General features: G+C 38.0%; 1 protein-coding gene across 1 annotated transcript; it reads right to left on the bottom strand.

Moving 5' to 3' along the window:
* Positions 1-832: 832 nt before the first annotated feature.
* PPM1K (protein phosphatase, Mg2+/Mn2+ dependent 1K) lies at positions 833-23,582 on the bottom strand. Its single transcript, XM_040624889.1, has 7 exons — positions 23,124-23,582; positions 16,592-17,127; positions 15,644-15,744; positions 8,687-8,852; positions 8,180-8,324; positions 7,106-7,240; positions 833-4,558 (listed from the first exon to the last, which is right to left on the bottom strand). The coding sequence occupies exons 2-7, from the start codon at positions 17,029-17,031 to the stop codon at positions 4,427-4,429; spliced, it is 1,119 nt and encodes a 372-aa protein (XP_040480823.1). The 5' UTR covers positions 17,032-17,127; positions 23,124-23,582; the 3' UTR covers positions 833-4,426.
* Between the last annotated feature and the right edge of the window lie 605 nt (positions 23,583-24,187).

Below are 24,187 nucleotides of genomic sequence, written 5' to 3'. Positions count from 1 at the left end.
CCCTTAATATTCATTTCCCCTTCTCAATCTTCTGAAAAAGCAAGGTTAGTTAGAGTCATTCATGCAGCACTGCTCTTTTAGGTTTTTGTTCAGAACAAGATTCTGAACCATATATATACAAAGGCATAATTGATCATGTCTAAGGAAACACTGAAAGAGGTGACGTATCATTCCTTCACCATTAAATACTATGTGTGGCTTAATATTTAAGATATCTAATGTCCATTTCCCCACTAGAATAAGATCAATGAAAGTATAATTCAATGCATTAACTTATTCAACAAACATTAATGATCAATGATTCAACATTTTCTCCTCATTGCTAAACCTATAAAGAGCGCTAGGTATGGAATTTGAACAAAACAGGACAGACAGATCTCTACTGCCATGGAGTTGACCAAGTTACCTTCAGGGAATACAATATAGAAGAGATCCTTGTGCCAATGGAATGCAACTATTCAATTAACAACAGGACATTAAAAATTGCTTATGTTAAATGCATAATATTAAGGTCTACAGGATCACTGCCAAACCCCTATTTCTATTTTTTTAAATACATAGAAATGCTACAGTGAAATATACCACATGCAAAATATTAGAAAATCATCATGACTATTTTCCTTTGATGTACCAGTAAATATTTTGGAAGAGGGAAATAAAAAAAGACAAATTTTGTCTCAGATCAAATCAAAAAAATTTTAATAGATAAGTGTATACACTTTGGCTACTAATTCCCAACCATTCATTGGCTCTTGTATATCAGTGTTCACAGGATCACATAATAAATATTGGGAGTCTGAATTCCAAATAAACACACTTGGATTTTTAAAAGTGCTTAATGGATGTACTTTATTAAAATGGTATTTTGAACACTGAGATATATGATTTTAGTCTGATCACAATTACTCTAATACATACATTTAAAACAATGGTCAAAGCAGCAATTATATCAACTCACTAGGAAAAATTACAAAGTACACACAAGTAGCACTTTGGTTAAATTGTAAAACAATGTACACAGGAGCACTTCAGCAGACTAAATTAATTTAGGACACATTAAGGTACTAAATTTTGTACTGAAATCCAACGGCAGATGAGTCATTCTTGGAGGTGGAAGAATTCCATGGTTTCACAGCCCAGAACACTCATTTGACCATCAGTGGACCATTTCAGCCACCTAACAACCAGTGGGAGCCACCAGAATCCATGGATCTCATTCCAGATACCAAAAGCAACAGGCAGGTCATCAGAATTTGGCTTGCAAAGACATGACATTTTACTTCTGCGTAAGTCATCCAGATAAGTGAATCTAATAAGTACAATAAAACGTAATCCAACCAAAATTTTATATCACTTTCTGCAGAAAGAGTATGTGAACTGAAGTGCTAAATACAAATCCATGTTTGTATTTAACTGTTTGATGCTAAACTTTAACCATGCCTTCTCCTGCCTTGAAGCATTTTCTTACTATCATATTACCATGAAATTAAATCCTTGTCCATTCTTAGAAAGGAAACTAAATGTCCTGTCTGATATTGAAGAGTTAGCATAGACCTAAAACATTCTCTAACAGGATTCGTTAAAAAAAAAAAAAAGAAAATCAAATTCCACTTTGAAAAAATAATTTCTATTCAGACAATGTACGAATAATTCTTCAAAGCAAATAATTTCTTTTTAATTTAGGAACTTGAGAGAAGTTCACATCATAGAGTACAGAGATTCAAAACTGTTCCCTTCAAAACAAACTCTTTTTTTTTTTTCAGAAAAAAATGCATAAGACTTTGAAGCACTTAAACACAAAAATCTACAACAAATAAACAGTTGATGGAGAGAAGGACAGCATTTACTTTTGAATATATTAGGTACTTAAGAACTTATACTTGTGAAAAATCACAATGATTTATTTTAAGAATATTTTGCCAAATCAATGTTGGCAAATAGTTTGGCAACACGTTTGATAAAGATGATTTATATTCTACATATAAATGAAGGGCAAGTGTAAATTATAATGGATTTAGGTTTAATTACATTAATATATACTCTACACTATACCTACACCCACATGGTAATAGCCACATGGTAAATTCACAGTTATAACTAAAAAACTGTATTTAGAGCAGTCCTTTCTTCACTACTATTTGCATAATTCCTTGTAGGCTTCTTATCTTTTGTGGATTACAGTAACCTACAAATTATACTTCAACATTGCAGCTTAAAAAACAAACACCAGTATGTGTTTATGCTTTAGTCAAAGTTGACTGATTTTTGAGTTTTAAAAGCTTTTCAGGCAAAGCAGAGCACAGTCTACCCCAAACCAAGGCCTAGACAACCCTACAAATCCCTCTTTGTTAAACCTGGCACTTGCCTCAGTGCATCAGTGACTTTTGAGCTTGACAACATCACTCCCACCCTTAGTTTTTAAAGTAAAAGAGAGGAATAGTCATGTGAAGAATTCAGATCAAAAATGAAACCTTCATTTTCAGAATGTCGTTTTGTGCTTTAGAGTTTTTGTTTGCTTGTTAGTTTGGAAATTCTCCATTTTCCCAAGTGAAGCTTCTATATTTAGGTTCTGGGACCTAACTCAGATAGAACAAGAAAGTGTTCCAGCTTTCTTAGCCTACCTTTCGTTCTTCACTTCCCAGACAAGGAACAGGAGACTATTTTCTTTCCTGTAATGTTTTTTACTTTCACTAAGCTTCCTTAGGGAAAAAAAATTGAAATACTTCTTTGTCACCTTCTTCTTGTCAAAGGAAAATTCCTGATTAATATATGCAGGAAAACTCAAGATTTATTTTCTTCCATTCCCAAAGGTGAGAAGATGTGAATATTTATTTTGGGCCATCTTCTTTCTAACAAACCTTTAAATAAAACATAAAAACAGAAAACAAGTCGACCACAAAAACTGAGAGTAGAAGGCATACACTCCACCATCTTTATCTTCTTGGTTTCTTTTTTTGCTTGTTTCTACAACAAAACTCCACATCATTCTTAACACTTAGTATTTTCCTCACATCCTAGTATTTTATTTGCAAATTACCATATAGCAATGTAGCTTCAACATGCTAGTCTGCTTCTGTTTTCCACATCATTTACCCACCACAAAATATCTCCTACAGCCATTTTAAATTCATTTCCTCACCTGCCAATACCACTGGTTCTCCACTATAAAACTGTCTTCCGTTTGTCAAGAGTCCTTGAGGATAAACATATCAATAATTTAAAGCTAACTGGTGAAGGAGCTATGCAAGATTGTTCCCTTTAATTCTCTATTATTCCAACATTTACATATGTACATACACTCACACATATAACAAATTTACATTGTCTGCCAAAATAAACTGCAGATGTAATTCCAAACATGATGTAGAGATTCACATTTTAACAGCAAACTTACATGCAGATGTAAGGAAGTATAGTTTTACATTCCTAAATTACATCAGCAAGCTGAAATATAGAATGCTTTAATGTTTTAGATTTATTCTTTGTTATGAATCATAGAAATAAGTGAAAAGGAGACATAAACCTCACATTATGTCTATAGCATTGTCAGTCGATGTGGTATCATTTTTACTGACACATTATCCAACTTGCTTACTCTATACAAAAAGTGACATAAACATACTATATACAAAACACAAAACACAGAGTTAGAGATAACAAATGGAAACTTTATACAAAGTACTTGATACTGTCAGTATTTCAGTTCATATAGCTTTGACCAAAAGCCTCAGCCTGTACATACTTCTCTGATTTAAAGGAGTAGTCTGTGTAACTATATAGCATTCTTAGCTACAGAAAAAGAAGAATGGAGACCAAGGGGCACAGCTGAAATATGAAAGTGCACTGTCGTAAATACACGCACGCTTTAGCAGTGCCATAGTCTGTAAATTAATGTCTTTTGCACTGTGAAGTTTACCAGTAAGTGGTCCAGGATACAAAATATAGTCACACAGAACTCAGTTTTCACACTTACTCCTTGGTAGAACTATTAAAAATAAACACTTGCAGCTAACACATTGCAGAGCTGTCAAATGCCTACTAGTGTTGCAGAACTCTAAGGCAAGAATCTGTCCAAATGAATAAAGAACACAACTGATCAAAAGAAACTCATAGCTGCCTAAGAGTTTTAGAAAATTAGAAATTTAACACTCAGCAAGTGCGTCAAAACCACTTTTCATTTGCTCACTCAACTTTGAAACTCACAATAGCTGAATTACACACATATTTATACTGAGTATGTACAGCTGAACATAAATATGACAGATATTTATGAAACACTACGATGTAAATGGCTAGAACGTTTACACTGACTTGTGTACTGATCTAGTGAGTCACAGAGTCACCCCGACACAGCTGACTTGTTTGATCTAGTAAGTTTCTTGACATACTCAGTGAAAAACCACTTCACAGAAGTCCCAGCAAATAATCAGGCCCATCGTCCACTGGAGGCAAAGCTTCTGCTGAATGAGAAGTTGATTTCAGAGTTCTTGTATTTTCCCCAGGCACCAAAAGGCACTACTACCGCAGTACTGTTATCTTCACTACCATACTGTATTGCCTGCAAGGTTTAGCAGGAAGGAAGAAAAAAACACGCCAGATCAGAGTCTGTATGAAGAAACATCATCGTTCCTCTGGAAGGCTATAATTTCATTCAAAATACAGTTACTAAACCAGTAACTTCACAGCGGTTTGTGACTCATTCACCATGTATCAGGTTCACACAGTTTATTAGATTGTACGTAGAATAACAGATGACCCCCCCCCCGAAAAAAACCGACCATATTAACTATATGCCATGTAGCAATTTTGGCAACAGAAATACCAGTGGACTAAGACACAAGATGTGCAGCTCTTAAAGAAGAAAACAAAACATTCAGCATAGGGACTAATACAAGGTAAAAAGTAATAACCTAAGGAAATGAATGTATAAGATATAATGACAATATTATGCTCCCTACAAAATGGAAAAGTGGCATAAACTAAATTTCCTATAGTAGGAGAACTGTAAGTCAATTTTAGGAACTAATTCAAATAGCAAATGACATAGTCATCATTTTAAGAAGTGCTTGGGGTTATATTTAACAGCAAATGTATTTCAAAAGAATTAAAGCCTGAGGCCAAAACTGTGAGGGAAAGGGTTGATAAAAATATCTGATATAAAAAGCATCAAAATATAAAAAAGTTTTACAAACAAGTCGAAAGACCAAAACAGAAAAGTTTGCAACATCAAAGTACTAATATACTTAACATATAGGAAGTTGTTACAATAACCCTGAAAAAGACAAACATGCCTATAAAATAATGGAAGAACACTATACACAGACAAGAAATACAACTGCTAATGAACCTGTGCAGATGGTTAGTTCCACCAACAATGAAAAAAGATGCAAATTTAAAACACTACAATTTGACTTTTCTACTTATCAAATTGGCAAAAACTATGATAAGCATTTGGAGAAACAGAAATTTATAAACATGCTAAGGAAAGGATAAATTGGAATAGCATTTCTGGAGGGCGATTTATTAAAAGTTTTAGAATACAGTGTATCCTTTCACCTAGCAATTTTCTAAGAGCTTTACCTAAGAAAATAATATATGAAGGAAATAGATAAGCACAAGTAGATACGAAAATGTTTATACAGTGCTCCCCTGCTCTATAATATGGAAAACTGAACATAAACTAAATTTGCTGATTAGGGGAACTAGTAAATGAATTACTGTACACAAATATAGCAGAATGCCATGCAGTCATTAAAATATCTTTGCTCGTGTGAATGAGAACACACATATCTCCGAGAGGTAGGTGAAGTTGGGAAAGAAGTGATCACCCAACGGGATTGGGCCCATTTCTGTAACCTCATGAACACACACAGTAACCAAGAGAATAAATCATGCTTGCCCACCTATTTTCAAGCAAATAATGCTTTTTAAGTGAGGTCTTATGTCTTTATTACAAATATTAGCACTTAAAAGTTTGGGCTAAATTTGCCTTCCCAGTGGCAAAGGTAAAAATTGGGAAAGGCAAAAATAGCTATGAAATTAAAGCATGATTCGGGACGCCTGGGTGACTCAGTCGGTAAGCAGCTGCCTTTCGCTCAGGTCATTGATCCCAGCGTCCTGCGGATCTGGGATCAAGTCCTGCATCAGGCTCCTTGCTCAGCAGGGAGCCTGCTTCTCCCTCTGCCTGCCACTCCCCCTGCTCACATTCTCTCTCTGACAAATAAATAAATAAAATCTTTTAAAAAAATTAAAGCATGACTCTAATGATCAGTGATGGCTATAACTTCAAAGAGCTATCTATCCAAATACAATATTAAACAACACATGGAAATTTTACATTTTCTTTACTGGGTATCACTGGGTATTCCCAAATTTAGCTCTGATTGACACACTCACATATAACCTATCCATACACCTTTCTGAATTTGTTTGTTTTTTTTCACACATCCATTCTAAAAAACCAGACGTTGACTACCCTATAGTGTTCCTACACTGGATATTTACTTGGAGCAGTCCAGTTTAACGGTTTATGGTTGAATCCAGGAGCTTGGCTGTCTGGGTTTGAAGCCCAGTTCTGCAAGTTAATAGTTTTGTCATCTTGAATAAGTTACTTAACTTCTCAGCCTCTCTGCCTCGGTTTTCCTTATCTGTGGAAAGAGATAATACTATCTCTAACCTCAGAAGGTTACTGTGATGATTACATGAGTTAAATATATGTGAACAGAAGAGTGTCTGACACATAGTAAGTGATATTACTATTAACTATTATTGTAATTTATTATTGCTACTACTATCATATCAAGATGTGTACAAATCCAAAAAATAAACATAGCACGTTCTCTGGCACACAAGTTTTACTTAACTGCTTGGGAGAACTGTAAAAAATTTTTAAATGGAAATATTATGGAATCAAGTGTAAAATTCCTTGTAATACGAAGCCAAAACATAAGATTTCAAAGAAATCTCAAGCCTGTAGTAAACTTTCCGGGCTGTACTAAGACCTGCATCTGGGTTGTTCTTTTCTCTGCCCCACCCCACCCCCACCCCACCCCCACCTCACCCCAAATTCTGCTAGACTTTTCTAGCAGAAGATCTGCCGTGTCACCTGCTCAATCACAGCATGGGCTGCTTCATTGGGATCATGGCACTGATTGACAAAGTCACAGATCTCTTGACTATTCACCATGAAGTTAATTCCATCCGTAGTGAGGACCAGGAAGCTGTCATCGGCATGATGCAGCTGCAATCAGAACCAAATACATAGACTCAGCCTTCGAATAATCTTTAAAATTCAAAGATTTTATGTTTGCTGAGTGGTCATCTGTGTTTAAAAGCTTAACAGCGATAATGGAAGGCCGATATATTGGGCAAAATTAGCAACATTTAGCATCAACCACCAAGGACAAACCCAACATGTACTTGGTAATAGCACAAAGAAAGAAGCTAGACAGCCAAACGCTGAGAGGCAAGCATGTGGTAATGGTGGAGAGCACGGTCTCTGGAGCCAGGCTTCCTGGGTTTGCAATCTGCCTCTGCTTTTTGGCTAGGCAAACATAGGTAAGTTCGCCTATGCTCTAGATTTGTTTTCTCTGTAAAATGGGGTGGTAGTAGCCATTCTGGACAAAGCCTGGCGCATAGTAAACACTACGTAAGTATTTGTTAGACACAATGAATATAAGTGGGATAGCTATGAGACTAGAAATCATTCAATGAACAATCCCCTGCTGCCATCGTTGGGAGCCTCTGTGATATAGTACTAGGTACGGGCACTTGCAAGAGGGAAGTGTCAGCTCACAACGGGGTGTGTGTTGAGGGAACTGCAGTGTCACTGGGGCACTGACTGGTAGCATGCAAAAGATGTCCGAGAAAGGGAGGTGGTGCAAAAGGGAAGTGAAGGTCAGATTCCGAGAGGTAGTGACACTGGATGATAGGTGTCAGTAAGAAAGGACGGTAGAGCCATTCTACCAGGCTAATTCCAGCGCAGGGTAGAGTAAAAACCAAGCACTTCACCCTACAGTAGGCCAGTATCTTATTTTATCTGAAAAGTTCATCTATCCTTCCATAAACTACTCCTTTTAAAAGTCATACTGGCTTCAGTTAAGGCTTCTAAGAAAGCCTGTAGCTGGAAACAATCCTGCCTTCATTCCTTGCATGGGAATCAACTGTTGCAGATTGTTACCTTAATCCTCTTTGTTTCTGGTTCTGCTATCACACCACTGGTTTTAAGATCCAAATCTCCAAGACTCCTTGTCATTGCAAGTCTGCCATTCACATGAGGCTGTCCCAAACTATTCCAAGCTACAAAACCACCACATTTCTTGATCCTGGTCCAAGAAAAAAAGACTATGACATGATACCCAGGAAATGAAGGCATGGTTAAACTTAAGAAGAAATCAGTTTAAAATGCAAGGTTTCAGGGTGCCTGGGTGGCTCGGTCTGTTAAGCTTCTGTCTTCGGCTTAGGTCATGATCTTGGGGTCCTGGGATCAAGCCACAAGTCGGACTCCCTGTTCAGTAGAGAGTCTGCTTCTCCCTCTCCCTCTGCCCCTCCCCCCTGCTCATGCTCTCTCTCCTTCTCAAATACATAAAATCTTTAAAAAAAACAAATAAAAATAAAATGCAAGGTTTCATTTCTAACTTGAAATATGTAAACTGCATCCTCATAGAATGATCAGTGGAGGTGGTACCTTTCTTTTTCATCTTTTCTTTCTGGAGTATGGTCAATGGTCAGCTTCATGGGTTTTCCTTTTCTACACAAAATAGCCCGGCTATCCCCAACACTGGCTACAATCAGTTCAATACCATCTCTCACCAGGGCTACTGTTGCAGTAGTCCCAGAGGTCAGAAGGGTTGCTGCAAACATTATGAAAAAGAGTATAAGTCAGTGACAGTCAAATGATTGGATATGGAATTTTTATTACAAAATAAAACACAGGCATGTTAAACTAAGGCTGAAATATATCATTCTAATCTAACTAGAGCTATGCAAATAAAATGCAAATGAACTATGTAAGTAAGAGCATGCAGAGAAAGAAGTTATTTAATTCAGTAACAAGGCTCCATGCAAATAGAAAAAGTTGCTAACCTAATTTGGTAAAAAGTGAATCACTGTCTCCACATGGCCTTTATTCATATAAACTAGAGCTGACTTGAACTTATAATATGACACCCTTGTGTGTACTGATATCAGGCATCAGTATTAAAAGTATAACATTTTAATTAGATTAGCTAAAACCGCAGGATGACTTTAAGGTCTACTGAGCTCATTCAGGCAAGCTGACTTTTCTAAAATTTCTATGCATTCAGAATGCTTTCTCTTCCATTTCTTAACTCCTATCCTGTGACAGTATTATCAGTTAATAAGCTAAGCAAGAATGCCAAGGGCATATCATTTGCTCTTCAAGTGCTATATTTTATATTCTTTCCTTCTACATTTGTTTTAATTTTACAAATGTTCACCAAAAAAAAATCCCAAAATGGTTAAAGGTTCACATTCTTTTCTATTTATCTTTGTCCTCCCCGGACATGAAACAAAGTTACAGCCATCGTTATATTAGGAAAATATGGAGGGTGGAGAATGAAGTTCATTCTAGTTTCCCAAATGCTTAATGTAGTTCACATTTAATTTTTTCTGACCAATAACAAAATTAAATATTACTTGGCTTGACGTTGCTACTGTTTCCTTCTTCCAATCCAAACTGCATTTTTGCATCTTTCTTTGATTTATTCAAACTGCGTCTGCCCTAAGTTCTTTACTACTTGTTAAAAATTTTGAAGGTGCATTGAGCCTTGCCAAAAGTGGGAATACTGTGAAATTAAGGGCTAAAAAGTAAAGCAAATTGGAAGAAACTGAAAAAGATAACTTATTTAAAGCAGGTATTGTCTTCAGTAACATGGGAAATTCTTTAAAGCACCTAAATTAAATATTCAGGTGATCATCCAAAGATGATTTCTTCTTCAAAGGTAGATTTAGGAAAAATGAAGTGCTACTGATTTGACTGATTGAGGCTCAATCTTTCCAATTTTTTTTTCCAAAAAGACACTAAAAAATTTCATCAGTAATACATTTTGGACAGATAGAGATAGATATAAAAATATATTTTCCAATTGGTATATTAAAATGCCTGCTTTAATCAGAAACGTAAAATGAAAAAAAAACATTAATAAACCCTACTTAATCTTTTATATCCATGCTGAATCTAATTTATTGAGAAATAGCATTTACAGTTGCACTATCTTCCCATTGATCTTTTGATTTTGGAACTGTTGTGCAAGGTAGTATCTCAGCAATGCTAAAACATATTACATATTTGTCATTGTATAACGTAAATGTTTTAGCATAAATACCAGGGATGTTCATATTACAAAAGTTAACTTTTGAGTTCCCCAAAACGTTATATGATGGAACGTTCACCGTTTAACCACTATCATCTTTTCCAATGATGGGAAGCCCCAGGCAAGAGAGCACAGGCATTCACTCAGATGCCACCTGTCCAGGGAACTTAGTATTCCTCTCCTTTGCTTAAATGGTCAGCAGCAGCTTTTTTAAAAAGTGGTTTTAATTAGCTTCATCAAAAGAGTTAAAATTTTATAACTGCTTTCAGGTTTCTCTGTTTAGGATTCTATTGTCATTCATGGTCACCTCGGCCACCCAGGAATTTAAAAGAGCCTGAGTTTTACCCAACCCAACTTCACAGTTCCAAAATCCCAGGATTTATGGGAAAGTTTTCAAAACTAACTGTTGATTCTGGTTTGCTAAGCATCTAAGAAATAAATATCAAATAAGCATTTATTTCATTTAACATTTAACATGGAAATATAAATTCTCACTTTTTGCCCTAACAACAAAAACTATAAAACTAAGACATCTTTCAATAAGGTCTTAACACTCACTGGACATTTCCTACTGCAAGTCATCTCAACTAATGGGACAAAGAGGATGTGGGAACCTTCCAGTAGTCCAGGCTAGGAACCGCTGGACTCCTTCACCTGGGACAAAATTAAGCAGATCTCTCTTTCCACTGAAGCCCAGCATATAGTGTCCACGGGCTCCAGGTCTAGAGCTGCTGACCGGGCACAGTTCTCTGCCACAAATAACACGCACAGAGGCAAATAGGAAATTCACCCAGGAATTGTGCTCAAACATTACAAACCTGCAACACAGAGGAGGGCAGAGAAAGAGCAGCAAAATAAGGGGAAGGTTTTTTATTTTGGTGAAAATTTCACTAACATATTACATAATATTCCAGGAGGTGCCATATCAATGAATTCAAGACTCAGTTTGCCCAAGTTGATGGTATTTTGTAGTTGAATCTGTTTTTTCACCTCAGAGTAAAACTTCTTAGTTTCACAGCTTCCCACAGTTGGGAAAACTATGTCCAAATGCAGGCATACAAAACATACATGCGGTATACCACAGACATGCATCTATACACTCATGCTCTCTCTCACACACACACACAGACACACACACACACAGGCACACCACTCACACACACTTTAACAGTTAGTCCTGAGAAGTAAAACAGTACCTCTGCAGAGCTGAGAAAAAAAAAGGCACTGTCAATTTGTTTGGTACCAATATCAGAATTGTCCCAACAACGAGTGGGAAAATTCATGGATACAGCAGTGAATAATTTGTATCTGATAAGCAGTACATAGTTAGAGAAGATGTGCACTACAGTATACCACCAATTACTGGGATTCAAATATATATCAAGAAGGAATTAAAGCACCTCCTATACCAGATACAAGAAGTAACATATTTGTTTAATGATGCTTAATGCATTTTTTTAGTAGACGGATTAATTTAAATTGTTTAAATACTGGCTAATAAGGCTTTAGTGCAAGTTTATAAATTTATGGAATGCACAACATGGGTATTCTGCAGCTCTCTCCTTTCCCCAGTGTTGCAGGTCAACATATCAAAAGAAAAATGATCAAGTTTTTGAATGGCAACATAAGAATAAAAGCTGTACTTTTCGAAGTATAAACCCCCTGGTAATTATTGTTTACTGTGTAAACAATAATACATATAAATCAATACGGTTTTCAATATTTATTAAACACAGGTGTTCCAGACATGTAGGACTCATGAACACCAAAATCCAAGTAATGAGCTGAAGCAGTAACAGCACAAGAAGTATCTCTTCAGTGTCGTCTCTATTGTTTTTTCTTTTGGCTATGCCCAGTATAATAAGAGTGCTCAAAAACACTGCCTTTCTAACACTGATTATTTCGTAGAGATCAGGTAATGTGAAGAGCATGGATGTTTCCCATGGGACTCACGATGCTGCCACCAACATCTCACACTCTGAACACCAGAGCAAGTCTTCTCTTTTTGATCCATTTGTCTCTTGGGGAGCTTTGTTGCTTTCAAGCCTTAAGCAATCTAGAAACACTTGGAAGAGTTTATAGAATGTAAAGGATATAATCTCAGTTTTCTACCACCCCATGTGTTTTAAGGGAGATTTGTTCATAAACAGGAGAGTAATCGGATATCATTTGAATTTGCTGGCTGGTTTCATTAATTGTAAAAATACACACGACTGGCATGAATTAAATCCAGAAATATTTAAAGATGGTGATGAAATTAGCTCCATAAATAAGGGTGATTTCAAAATGTGACAACAAAAAATCAGTAAAAATAGCCAGCAATTTCATAAAGGCAAGATTCTTGCTATTTTTGGTAAGTGGCATTCTGATTTTCTTCTCCTCAAATCACCCCCATTTTAAACTGAAATAGTAACTATTTTAAATGCTAACAGGATAATTTGAAGCACTTGCAGATGTGACAGCTTTGGACTAAATTCTTGAAAAGAGTAAAATGTTTTATGTTCACTTTATTTTTTTCACTTTCTCTCAAGAAAGCTAATATAGTGTAATTGAGGGGGACCCCTCCCATATATACCCCAAATTCTACCATTGCTGATTCATTCCTATGGTTTAATCAATCTCTTTTCAGGCTTCCCCTCCTTAAAATTCAAATACACTCAGGAGTGATAACTCATTAAAACACATACATTATATTAAAAATTTGGTTAATTGGCTCTAGGATAATCAAAGAATAAATTGTAATAATGTTGGTGAGAAAGAACGGGCATGAAAAACCGGGTCAGTCCAAATAATTATTGAGTGCCTTCCAGATTCTATATGGGGTACTGAGCGCTGGAGATTCAAAATGAATAAGCATGGTCCCTACCTTTAAGCTGCTCACTAGAAGGGTTCAAGGAGGGAAAATGGGACTGGTGCTGATAGAAAAGTTTAAAAAAAAACCTGGAAAGGGCATACTGTACTTACTTCACAATTTTATTTAACTAGCCTGGGTCCTACCTAGAGCTCTGCCAAAAAGAATATTATCCACTCTTATAATACCGATACGGCTTCAGTTCTTACTAAAAAACAAAACAAAAAAATGTTTTTAATTTAAATAATAACCTTGAAATGTGAAACGGCATGTTTTTTCTAATTCACAAATTGAAAAGTTAAACAACTTATACCATCTATCTTCAGTGGCTTTAATATATTTGATAAAACAGGCCCCGAATATCAAAAGGCAATTTTAAACAATGTTGAAAGCCTTGGCCATTTACTAAGTATAAATTTTCAAGTTGTTCCAAAAATACTTATTTAAAAACACACACACAGACCAAGTGATCAATAAGAATACATACAAAACAAGATTTAAGAACAACAGTGTCATAGTAGACCCCTTTCCTTTAGTATTTAGTAGCACACTAGTATCATTCCATTGTGCTCCATTATACTTGCAAACAAATGGCCATTAAATGAAAAATAAATTTTAGAATATCTTATAAAAGTTCTGGGATCATTAACTCAAAGCATATGACAGGCGAACTAAGTTAAATAAATACAGTTTAAATTTATTATTAGAAATTATATTTTTATGATTACTTTCTTTGTACAACTGTCTCTGAGTAAGGCACCTTTAGAAAGTTTCCTTTAAGGTAGGCAAGTTAAACAAATTTTTCCCTAAGTTCAAAATTTCCTTGAATTATAATTTATTTAATAAAAATGAAAGGGGTCCTCTCATATTTTACACCAAGTCTCAGTTTTCAGCACCCTTGTTGATCAGATCCTTTACCAAAGGGCTGACTGCACCCCTGAAGGGTTAATGTTTTGGTTGTTGGCCCCCACACTCCCCATGATAAACTTGAGTGCTTTCTTCTGACAGAAGAAGAAATATAATAATAACAATAAGCTGGGCACACCACCTGCATTACAGCCAATAAACACCAATGGTGTGAGATACAGCCAACCTGGTTATGGATGAAACAAGAGCACGCCAATATTCAGAGTCATAAAAATGAAACTACAAGAAAGTGTTTGACTGTTCCATTCTACCTCCTAGATTTTACCCATTAGGAACAAGAGCTCAATCTTATACCTACAATTTACCTTCTCTCAACCTCTATTTTCAAAGGTGAGGAGCCAGCTGGAAGGAAAAAAGTCCAAAGGAATGAAAGAGAAGAGAAAATGGGCCGAATGATCTACAAACAAGAAAACAAATCCCTGAACAAAGAGAGTGGACGCTAATGCTTTTCCAAAAAGTATGATGACAGTAAGGTTCTCAAAAAAGGGAAGGAAAAAATCGTGTAAGATGGTGAATAGAGCTATCCTAGTCATCCTCTATAATCCTCGTCATTAAACACTGTGGGTGCCAGGAAAACCCCAGCCCTCACTCTGCGGCGGGCCTTATCAGTGAAATGAGGAGAATTTCCATCCCTCTGTTCTCCAACTGAAACTTGTGAAATGTTATTTCTGTGGTGCTCTGACGTCCTTTAAATAAAAAGATGAACCAAACACAGATTAATATTGTGTGATTCACTGTCAAATCAGTTATGAGTTCTGCATGCATATATTTACAAGTCACTGCAGAAGTTTTCAAGATTACCTTTAGGAGCAAAAGATGTGGGGGTCAGCTAACTAGAAAACACTAGCTACATTTTTCTGAATGCTTTTGATAAGTTTAGTCAAAATCAGAAACATTTTACTTTCAAAATTTAAGGACATACAGTACATAAATTTAAAAAATCAGCTGACGTGTCCTTGTGTTTAACAAATAAAAACAAAAATATCACTAGTTACCACAAAGCTGCAAGACCAAACTCTTTTAGAAGTGGGAGAAAACATATCTTCCTTCTAATTAAACAAAGTAGTGCGTATTAGCCATTGTCTTTTCTTATTTAGGACCAGTTAGCAATTTTTTTCTTGTCTGGGCAATTACTATGTGGCTAAACAAGATTACCCTATAGTGTATTTCGGTACTTTGTCATCAGATTCATCTAAAAAACCAAAAGCAGTAAACCCTCCCATAGTATGGCCCTCCAGTCCATATAAAGAGTAATTTAAAAATTTTTTAAATCTTTTAAAAATTCAAATTCAGTATCAGAACCATGTTAGAGCTTCAATTTTTGGAAAAATTCTCCAATATACTTCATTTAAAAATGAAGTACTGACACTACTTTGGATTCCAAACGGCATTTAAAGTTATTCCTTATATAAAATCACTTTCCACATAAGCATCCTCACAAATAAACTTACATTTCCACCCCAAAGGCTTAAATTGTTTCCTTTCATTAGATATGCCCCAAGATCCTAAGGAATGTGATTGTTTTACTTACCATCAGCAGACAGGTGGGCGTGCTTTGCAAAGGCTTTATCTATTTCTAGAAAAGCCAAGGTCAACACAGTTTCCAAGTTCTTCTCCTTAGGAAGCAAATCCCTTTGTGGAAAGGAAAAGAGAGTCCCAAACAATCATTTTATAATAGGTTTCTCTTCTTCATCTAGGTCCCTCTGGCTAGCTGTTATTCCATACAATGGACCTCCATGGTTTGCCTCTCAGATGCTTAAAATCCACAGATCAGCAAATGAAATTAGGAAATAACTAGACATGGAGATAAGCCTTTAAGAACAATAAAAGTCCAAGTCTCCGTCCTTAAAGAATAATACTTCTATCCACAATCCTGACAGGTCAAAATTCCTTCAAATAAATTTATGTCACTGAGTTCAAAATATGAATAAATCAACAGCATGAATAACTATACACAGGATGACAACAGTCATATGTTCTCCCCTTCTTTTAATTCAAGTCATATGATCCCCAAAATACATTAATAATAACTGCAGTAAATAAACTTTTTAAAGATCTCCAAAACACCCTCGTTAAATGCATTTTCCCCGTACTACTGTCAATCATCTAAAGCTATTCATACCACTCGCAAGAAGAATTATCATTTATTGAAGTACTATATGTCGGGCACTGGTAGGAGTAAATGCTTTTCTTTATACATGAGATCATGTACTTTATGTTACTTAGCTTGAAATGATCACAAATCAAAGTGCTGTTATCCTGGTCAATGCTCTCACCAGGTGAGTTGTCAAAACATACACCGTGGAATGGTAATAACCACCAGTAATAAGTGGGATGCTTAAGCTACCGCTTGTTCGTAAAACAATGGTATGGAACCACTCAACTAGGTTAACAGTGAACATCTCAGCCAAAAGGTTAAAGTTTAAACATGAAGTATAAGGTAAACTGCAAAGTCAAGAGCGAAAGTCATTGTACATACATGATGCATTTCTCCATGTGAGTGTGACAGAAATCAGCAGCTGCAGGTCCGCCGTGCCCGTCATACACGGCAAAGTACAGGACCTCATCCGTTAGCTGAGCGCTGACAAACCGGTCTTCATTCTCTTTTCGTTTGCCAATGTGCGAGGCGCAGCCTACGTTTTCCAGACTGATTTTGGGAATTGGCTTGCCATACTTAATGCTGGGCGGCAGCAGAATGGGCTCATCGATGCGGTTATCCCAGATCCCAAAATTGTCCCAGGTGGCTGGACGCCCGCTGCCATCCGGGTCAAACCGAGAACACCTAGGCTCCGAAGTGGAGCTATGGCAGGTGGGTGTCAGCCGCTTGTCGTCCTGCAGTAGGCGGGAGCTCAGCAGCACTCTCCTTCTCACGTGGCTCCCACCACTTCTAACCAAAGTAATTAAGGCAGCTGTGGACATAACTCAACTCCAAAGGACTCAGGAATGAGGGAACGGTCAATAGAACGACAATGGAATGTCTTCCAAAAAAAAAAAACAAAACAAAAAACGATGCGACTGAGAAGAGAGAGAGAGAGAGAGATTCCATCAGTAATTTCACATATAACTGATGTATCATTAGATATTACCAAAGCCTAAGGCCATAAAGAATGTGGCACCTAACAGCCTACTTCTAAGAATAGTGGATCAAAACCAAAATCAATTTACCTACCCCTTTCACAGTGCTTAAATTCTATAAAAGTTTAACAATGTATATATAGCATATAGAACAAGTGTTTCTCAAACTTCAACCTACAGTCACCTGGGGAACTTGTTAAAATGCGGATTCTGTTTCAGTCTGTCTGGGGTGGAGCCTGAAATTCTGCATTTCGAGCCAGTTCCCTGGTGACAGCAAACTGCTGATGCAGCAAGGCTGTACTTCGCATAGCAAGAATATAAACTGTGGGTGTAAATAAATATTCTTCCCTTCATTAACTCCTTTGCTCTTTAGAAAAGGTAGGGGCAAATGTTGACAGTACCAGTCTCCTCAGGGGGAAAGAAATAAGAAAAGTAATTGATTAATAGAATTGTTAGGACAGTTCTGCACTCAGAGTGCCCAAGTTTTGGCAAAGACACCATCTAGGATCTAAATTCTGTTTTCTTTTCAGGTTTGTCAACTTACTAAACTTCACATATTTCATTACTATGGTTCATGCAGAAAGGTTTGTGCAAACACTCCCACGGGCACAAGGGTGAGCCAGTTCCGATGTGTGTGATCACTGGGATTGGGGGGCACCACTTTGTGGCTTCTGAGCAACTGATCTATGCATTTACATTAACAGCTGCTGGTCTCCAATCTACACACCCAGCAGCCCAGCCCTTGCGTGCTGTGGAATACCGCAGCCAGAGCTAGTGCCTGAAACCACACTACATTTCTTTGAAACTATTACTCTGCACCCCCATTTCTGGACTCTGTCCCAAAGCTGAATCCTACCCTGGGTGTTGTCAGGGGGAATTCCTACACCCCTGCAGGAAGGGCTGTGTTTCTGGCAGTTTTCCATACAAATAAGGTTCTAAGCAAAAATTCAACTCCACAGTACTTTGTTCTGTTACTTTATGTATTAAAAACCAACTGGAAAAGATAGCATAATGTCAAGATTTGATAATGCTGGTGGAGGGCATACAGGTATTGTATTACTCTAATTGTATGTTTGAATTATTTCACAATAAAAAGTGGACTTGAAAAAATATATCTCAGGAAAAGGCACATACACACACACACACACACACACAAAGCCCAACGTGAGTGAACCAGTCAGTAAATGCATTGCAGACTTCAAATAATCATTTTCAAATAAATTTTTGGAAATCAGTCTAGCTCTGTGTAAGAACAGTAAATAAAACAGTAGAGTGAAAAGATGAAGTTTCAAAGAGCACCCTTAGATATCCATGCGATGAAAAACATGCGCCCTGCCTTCATAGCAGGCCTCCCAAAGAATTAATGTACCATGAAAGACTTAGGAGACCATTCCTTCTTGGCCCTTTAGCTAATATCATGTATAAAAGATTGAAACTCACTTCTGTGACAACATTACGGGTGGAGGAGACATAGTATCTCTGGTTATCAAGTATCAAAGAGAAGCAACATTAAATTACCAAAAAAAGGTATTTATTCCTCTGCTTCTGATTGAAGGTGGTATTTTTATTCACCAACACTATGTTAAATAAGGGTAAGGACTTATGAAGAAATTTCAAACTATAATACAATCTACGATAGGGAACTAAGCACTGATTATTGATGGAGATAATTCACAAAGCAGCTTTATACCATATAGAAAAAAATAAAATTTTAAGATGCATTTATTAGAAACCACTCATATTTGAAGAGTGCACCAGAAATTAGTGAAGTGCAATTCTTTTTTCTTTTAAACTGAGCTATGACTGACAATACAACATTATATTAGTTTCAGTGCACAATATAATGAGTCTGTTTTTGTATAAGCTAAGTCCTATTCTTTTGGTTTCAATCTGAAACCATGTATGCAATATTCAGCTTTGGGCCATTTTGCAGTCATTCACCTACTTCAAACAAGAGTTCTAGAATTAGAAGCAAATAAATATTGAGTAAATATTTTTGCAGCTCTTCTAGGGCACTCTTGTCTTTCTTCTCTCTCTCTCCTCCAAACAAAACAAAACAAAACCCAGAGCTGCATTTTTAGCAGGAAACAAATATCCACTGGAAACATTTAAGAATGAAATAAAAGGGGGCACCTGGGTGGCTCAATTGGGTGAACATTGTACTCTTGGTTTCGGCTGGTGTCCTGATCTCACGGGTTGTGGGCTCCAGCCCCACCATTGGGCTCTGTGCTCAGCACAGAGTCTACTGTAGATTCTCTCTCCCTGCCCCTTCCTCCTCACACTCTGGCTCACTCTCTCTCTCTCCCTGACATAAAAAAATAAATAAATCTTTTAAAAAAATGAAATAAAATGCAAGTTAGGCAGTTTCTTTAAAATCAATCATCAACCTGGCCTCCTTCCTCACTTATTATGTCCACAATCATCTCAGAAAGTAAGCAGAACAGTTATAGGAAAACATTTACTTTAGGGAATACTTTTGGCATAGATGAAATGTGAGCCAGATATACAGCTAGTTTACAAAACTAGATCAGCACCACTTACGTAAGCAGGTGACTTTGTATATTTTCAATGCAATAGAACTAAATCTTATTAATCTCCATATTCCCTGGGGAAACAATTCAAAGAGGACCTGTGTTCTCAAGCTAAATAACTACTTTGAATTAAACCTGCACATCAGGAAAAGCTTCCTCCAGAGATTCAAGCTAGGAAGTAGCCATCAGCTGCCCCCAGTCCTCCAAATGCCCATAGAAATGACTACACACTGACCAGCAGACAAGAGAGTATACTTTATGATATGGAAGAAGTCTGCAGGGGAAAAAACAAAACAAAACAACACATCAGTGTTCTTCATAACAGAAAGAGTGGAAAACAAACTGACAAACACCTAGGAGATATTTTATTATTTGTCAGTTCAGCAATTATAAATTGGCATCTGTTTATCATTCTCAAAAGAAAAAAAAAGTTATTCAGGAATCCTTTATGTCAATCTCTCAGTCAGAAATCAAGACTAGCTTATTTTTATAAACCATTTGAACATTTATATTCAAACTTTGAAAGTAAAAGACATCCAAAAGAGTCAAGGGGTAGAAGTAATTCTGCTTGAAAGTTGTTTGAAGACACAAAAATGTCAGAGCAAGAGTTAAATCAACTAAGAGCACAAGAACACATTACCCACACACCATATTCAACTAGAAAAATAAAATGCAAAAACTATGCTAAGCAAGAAAATAAAGATAAAGAACTTGGCTGGAATCCTAGTGACAGAACAGGTTATTTATATCAGCAACCTAAACTATATTGATAGTCATAGATCAAAAGGGAAAAAAAATGGACAATCTTCCTTCCAGACCAAACTTTTCCAAATTCCTTTTTATTTTCCAATCAAAACAAAAAATGTATGACCCACAAATTTACTTTAATCACACGAATTTTTAAAAATGTGAGTATGCACATACATATATACACACAGAGAAACCCTATATATTCTATATACTGTCAATAAATAAATGCCTGAAAACATTTTCCTTTTTCATCATTTTCACATTGATTTGTGTGACCAGGCCTTCTCCATATACTTCCTTAATGTTTTAACAGTTTAATATGATACTTGAAAGTCCTGACACGGAACTCTTGACCAGTGAAAAATGTTGGCACCTGGTTTAACAATTATGACTAGCAGGAGGGATTCTCAGCAAAGAGGGCTAAACTGGAAGTAAGCTCTGAGAGCACAAGAGTAAGGCACAGAAAACCCACATCCTGAGAGGAGGAAATCTCAGGTGAAATGCATCAGGAAGGGAAAAAAATGCATTTGGTTTGTAGTAAACTTCTGAAGTACATACTTGATTTAAAAATAAAAGGTGGTGAAGAAAAGCCACAATATACAGCTACAAGACTGCTATGCCACATCTTCATATCATTCCCATTTTATAACCCCTCAATGGTTTAAATATCTCAGGGCTGTCCAAATTTATTTTTGGGTAAGAGAGTCACTGTCTCTGGCAGGAGGATACACTGGGGATTTGAGTTAAACTGTTGACTGCTGAAAGCAGGTCAAAAGGACAATTTATTGTTGTAATTTCAGGTGTGTGCCAAAATTATTCCAGCATTCTATGGTTCAGTATTACAGAAAGCTGCTTAGATTTATCCCTCCAGCAAAAATATTTAAGAAAATATTCATATTTGCCCATTATAAAGTAGCACGCAGGTATCTTCACATCAGTAACTTCCACAAAAGAAACACAGGTAATTTTAATATTCTCAAAGCAAATATTTATCAACTTTTCTAAAGAAACCAATGCATCCCAATAAATTCAAATGGTATGGAAACCTCCCGAAAGTATTTCAGGAAATGTGGACTCCAATATCTTATCAGTACTCTGCTGCGAGGAAGGGAAACAAACTGTAATAGTCTACATGAGGGAAAGAACAACAATAAAAACCCCAAATGATTCCCCTTGGGTTTGATGTGAACATGTTTAGATGTGTGAATAGAGGAATGAAAGTCGTGAAAAGTATTCATGGTTCTAATTCCATAGATTATCTTTTAAAACATCTTTGTTAATGTGGCTACAACTCAGAGACCACATTCCAAACCTGTACCTTTATACTTCATTTAAGGATTTTCCTTGACATTCCATACTACATCAACAGCACATCTCCCCTCTTCCTTCCTCTTCTCTAAGATTCTAGTCAAGGGAGGTGCCTGCGTCAGTCATCAGTAGAAAGTGACTGCGGTTGGAACAAAAAAATCATTAACAAAACTCACTACTCAAAAATTGTCACTATTTTATTACCCCAGTGGTGCATCTGTTCTCTTCCTCTAATACCATGATATCACTACTCTTCTTCAAGACCATTATAATCCGTCACTTGTCACTCATTTTGAAACCGACGACAATCTCATTCCTTCCTCCAAACAGGTGGAGGATGGGTGCAAAGGGCTTAAGAGGCCTTGCTGCACATTTTCAGTCTGAAGCTCAGAAAGTCCAGTGGAGCTTTAGGGACTCCAAATTCCCTGGCTATTTCCACTCGGAGTCTCGTCTTTGTCGCCTCCTGTGAAATCTCGCAACTACATGAAGCTGTTGCTTAAAAAAAAACAAAACAAAAACAAAAACAAAAACAAAAACAAAAACCCGCCACAAGGCCTCTCTTGGCAAAGCAAAACCCACATCCTCAGATGGGCACCAACCAGGGCTCTGCATCCTGCTCTATTCCGGTCCCCTGAAACGCTCACCCTCGGACAATTCAGGATCCTGGGCTCGCTCGCTGGCTTGACAGATGAGTAGCCAGTATGATACACAGCAGGAAGCACACCCGCCCGCCCGCGCCGCTCTGCAGATGGCTGGGCTCCCTCCAGCACCTTCCGCCGCCCGGTCTCCGCCTCCCATCCACCCTCTCTCCGCACAGATCTCGGATGTCGCCACGTCTCCCTCACCCCGGTTGCATCTGCGACGGAGACGGCACGCTGACCCCTGCAGCATCTTCGAGTCCAGGGTGCAAGCAGGGCGACCCGGATCCTCGCTACGGCGAAACGCGAACGAGCAGCTCCCGCCCTTTTCACCATCAGGTCCATGGTCTCTCCTGTCTTCCAACCCCGGCCCACTCCACTCGCAATGGTGGCGCCTCCAGCCTGCAGGCAAGTTCAAGGCCGAGCGCCGGGGTCTCGGCGGGAAACGCCCACTGCCGGCAGCGCAGCGGGGGTGGGCCCCCGACCGGAGTTGCTGCTCATGACCTCCAAAGAGAAGAAAGCGACGCACAAAGAACCCAGACGCTGACTGTGGGGCTGGGGGATTTAAACCTACCTTTCCCCTCCCCTCCTTGAAGAACCCTCCGTTTACTCTTCATTCCGCAAACCCTGAGCGCTGGGATGCGACCCCGCCTATAAATAATATCATAAACTGTTAGAAATAAATGAAGTGTACTCTCTAGGCTCTTACCTCGCGATGGTTACGTCCCTGGAAATTTTCTAATTAATTAACAGAGGGCGGGGAAGAGACTTTGCTGCTGGGTAAGTAAGATTGCCTTCCCCGCGGTTTTCTGCTTTCTGGAGCAAGCACCTAGAACAGCCACTGGCTCTTCTGCTGGAAAATCTCGAGAATTTTTCACCCGCAGTGAGCCAGATGGCGAGGGGGAAGGCTGTTCCTGCTGACTGACGGCAGCTCTGGCCAATCCGCGCTCGGAGAGGCGGTGCGCCGGCCGCCCGGGCCCTAGATCGCAGCCAATCATAGATTCCAACAGGACCGAGCCTCCCCGCAACTGCTATTTGATTTGGCTGACTTCAAGCAGCTCGCGCTAGAGAGACGTCTACTTGGGCCAGTAGCTGCTCGAGCTGACATCCCGCCCCCCCGGAGGCCTTGACAGTAGGGCCAATGAAGGGACTCCTGGGAGGTGGGTGGGATCGGGACATTGGGTAAGTGCCCGCCTGTCGAGGAGGGGTGTGTGTCCCTTGTGGCAAGGGGGCAGTCGTTGTGACAACTAGAAAACCGAGAACGAATGCCAACATTTTGCCTGGGCAGAAGGGCTTGAAAGGCATCTGGTTTCACTGCTATTCTTTGGAAAACTCACAGTGCAATGTTCTTCGTGACAGAACAGGCATCTTGTGATCCCTTGGGAATGTCGATTCATTCGTTTGACAAGTATTTCTGTGTTTATGGAGGACTTTTTGTATGCCAGACACTGCCAGACATTGGCGCTTCAATCCTGACACAAATACACGTGATTTCTGCCTTCATGGAACTTACAGTCTAATGAGGAAAACGGAGCAAACAGGTAAACAAGCAAATGAGACAAGAATCACGTCAAGGACGGATATAGACCAAGTGTGGATATAGAGAATAATAGGAGGTTGACATTAGATAGGGAGGGTTGTTATAAGAGAACTTTATAAGCTGCCATTTAAACAGAGACTTGAAGAGTGAGAAGGAAATCAGTCAGTCAGCCAAGGAACCTGAAAAGCGACGATTGTTCTGGGCAGAGAGGACAAAGGTCCTCAGACGCGACA

The sequence above is a fragment of the Ursus maritimus genome, unplaced genomic scaffold (genome assembly GCF_017311325.1).
Source record: "Ursus maritimus isolate PB19 unplaced genomic scaffold, ASM1731132v1 scaffold_8, whole genome shotgun sequence".
NCBI classification, from domain to species: domain Eukaryota; kingdom Metazoa; phylum Chordata; class Mammalia; order Carnivora; family Ursidae; genus Ursus; species Ursus maritimus.
The sequence above is the reverse complement of the archived record's forward strand: the minus strand, read 5'-3'. Positions and strand labels throughout refer to the sequence as shown.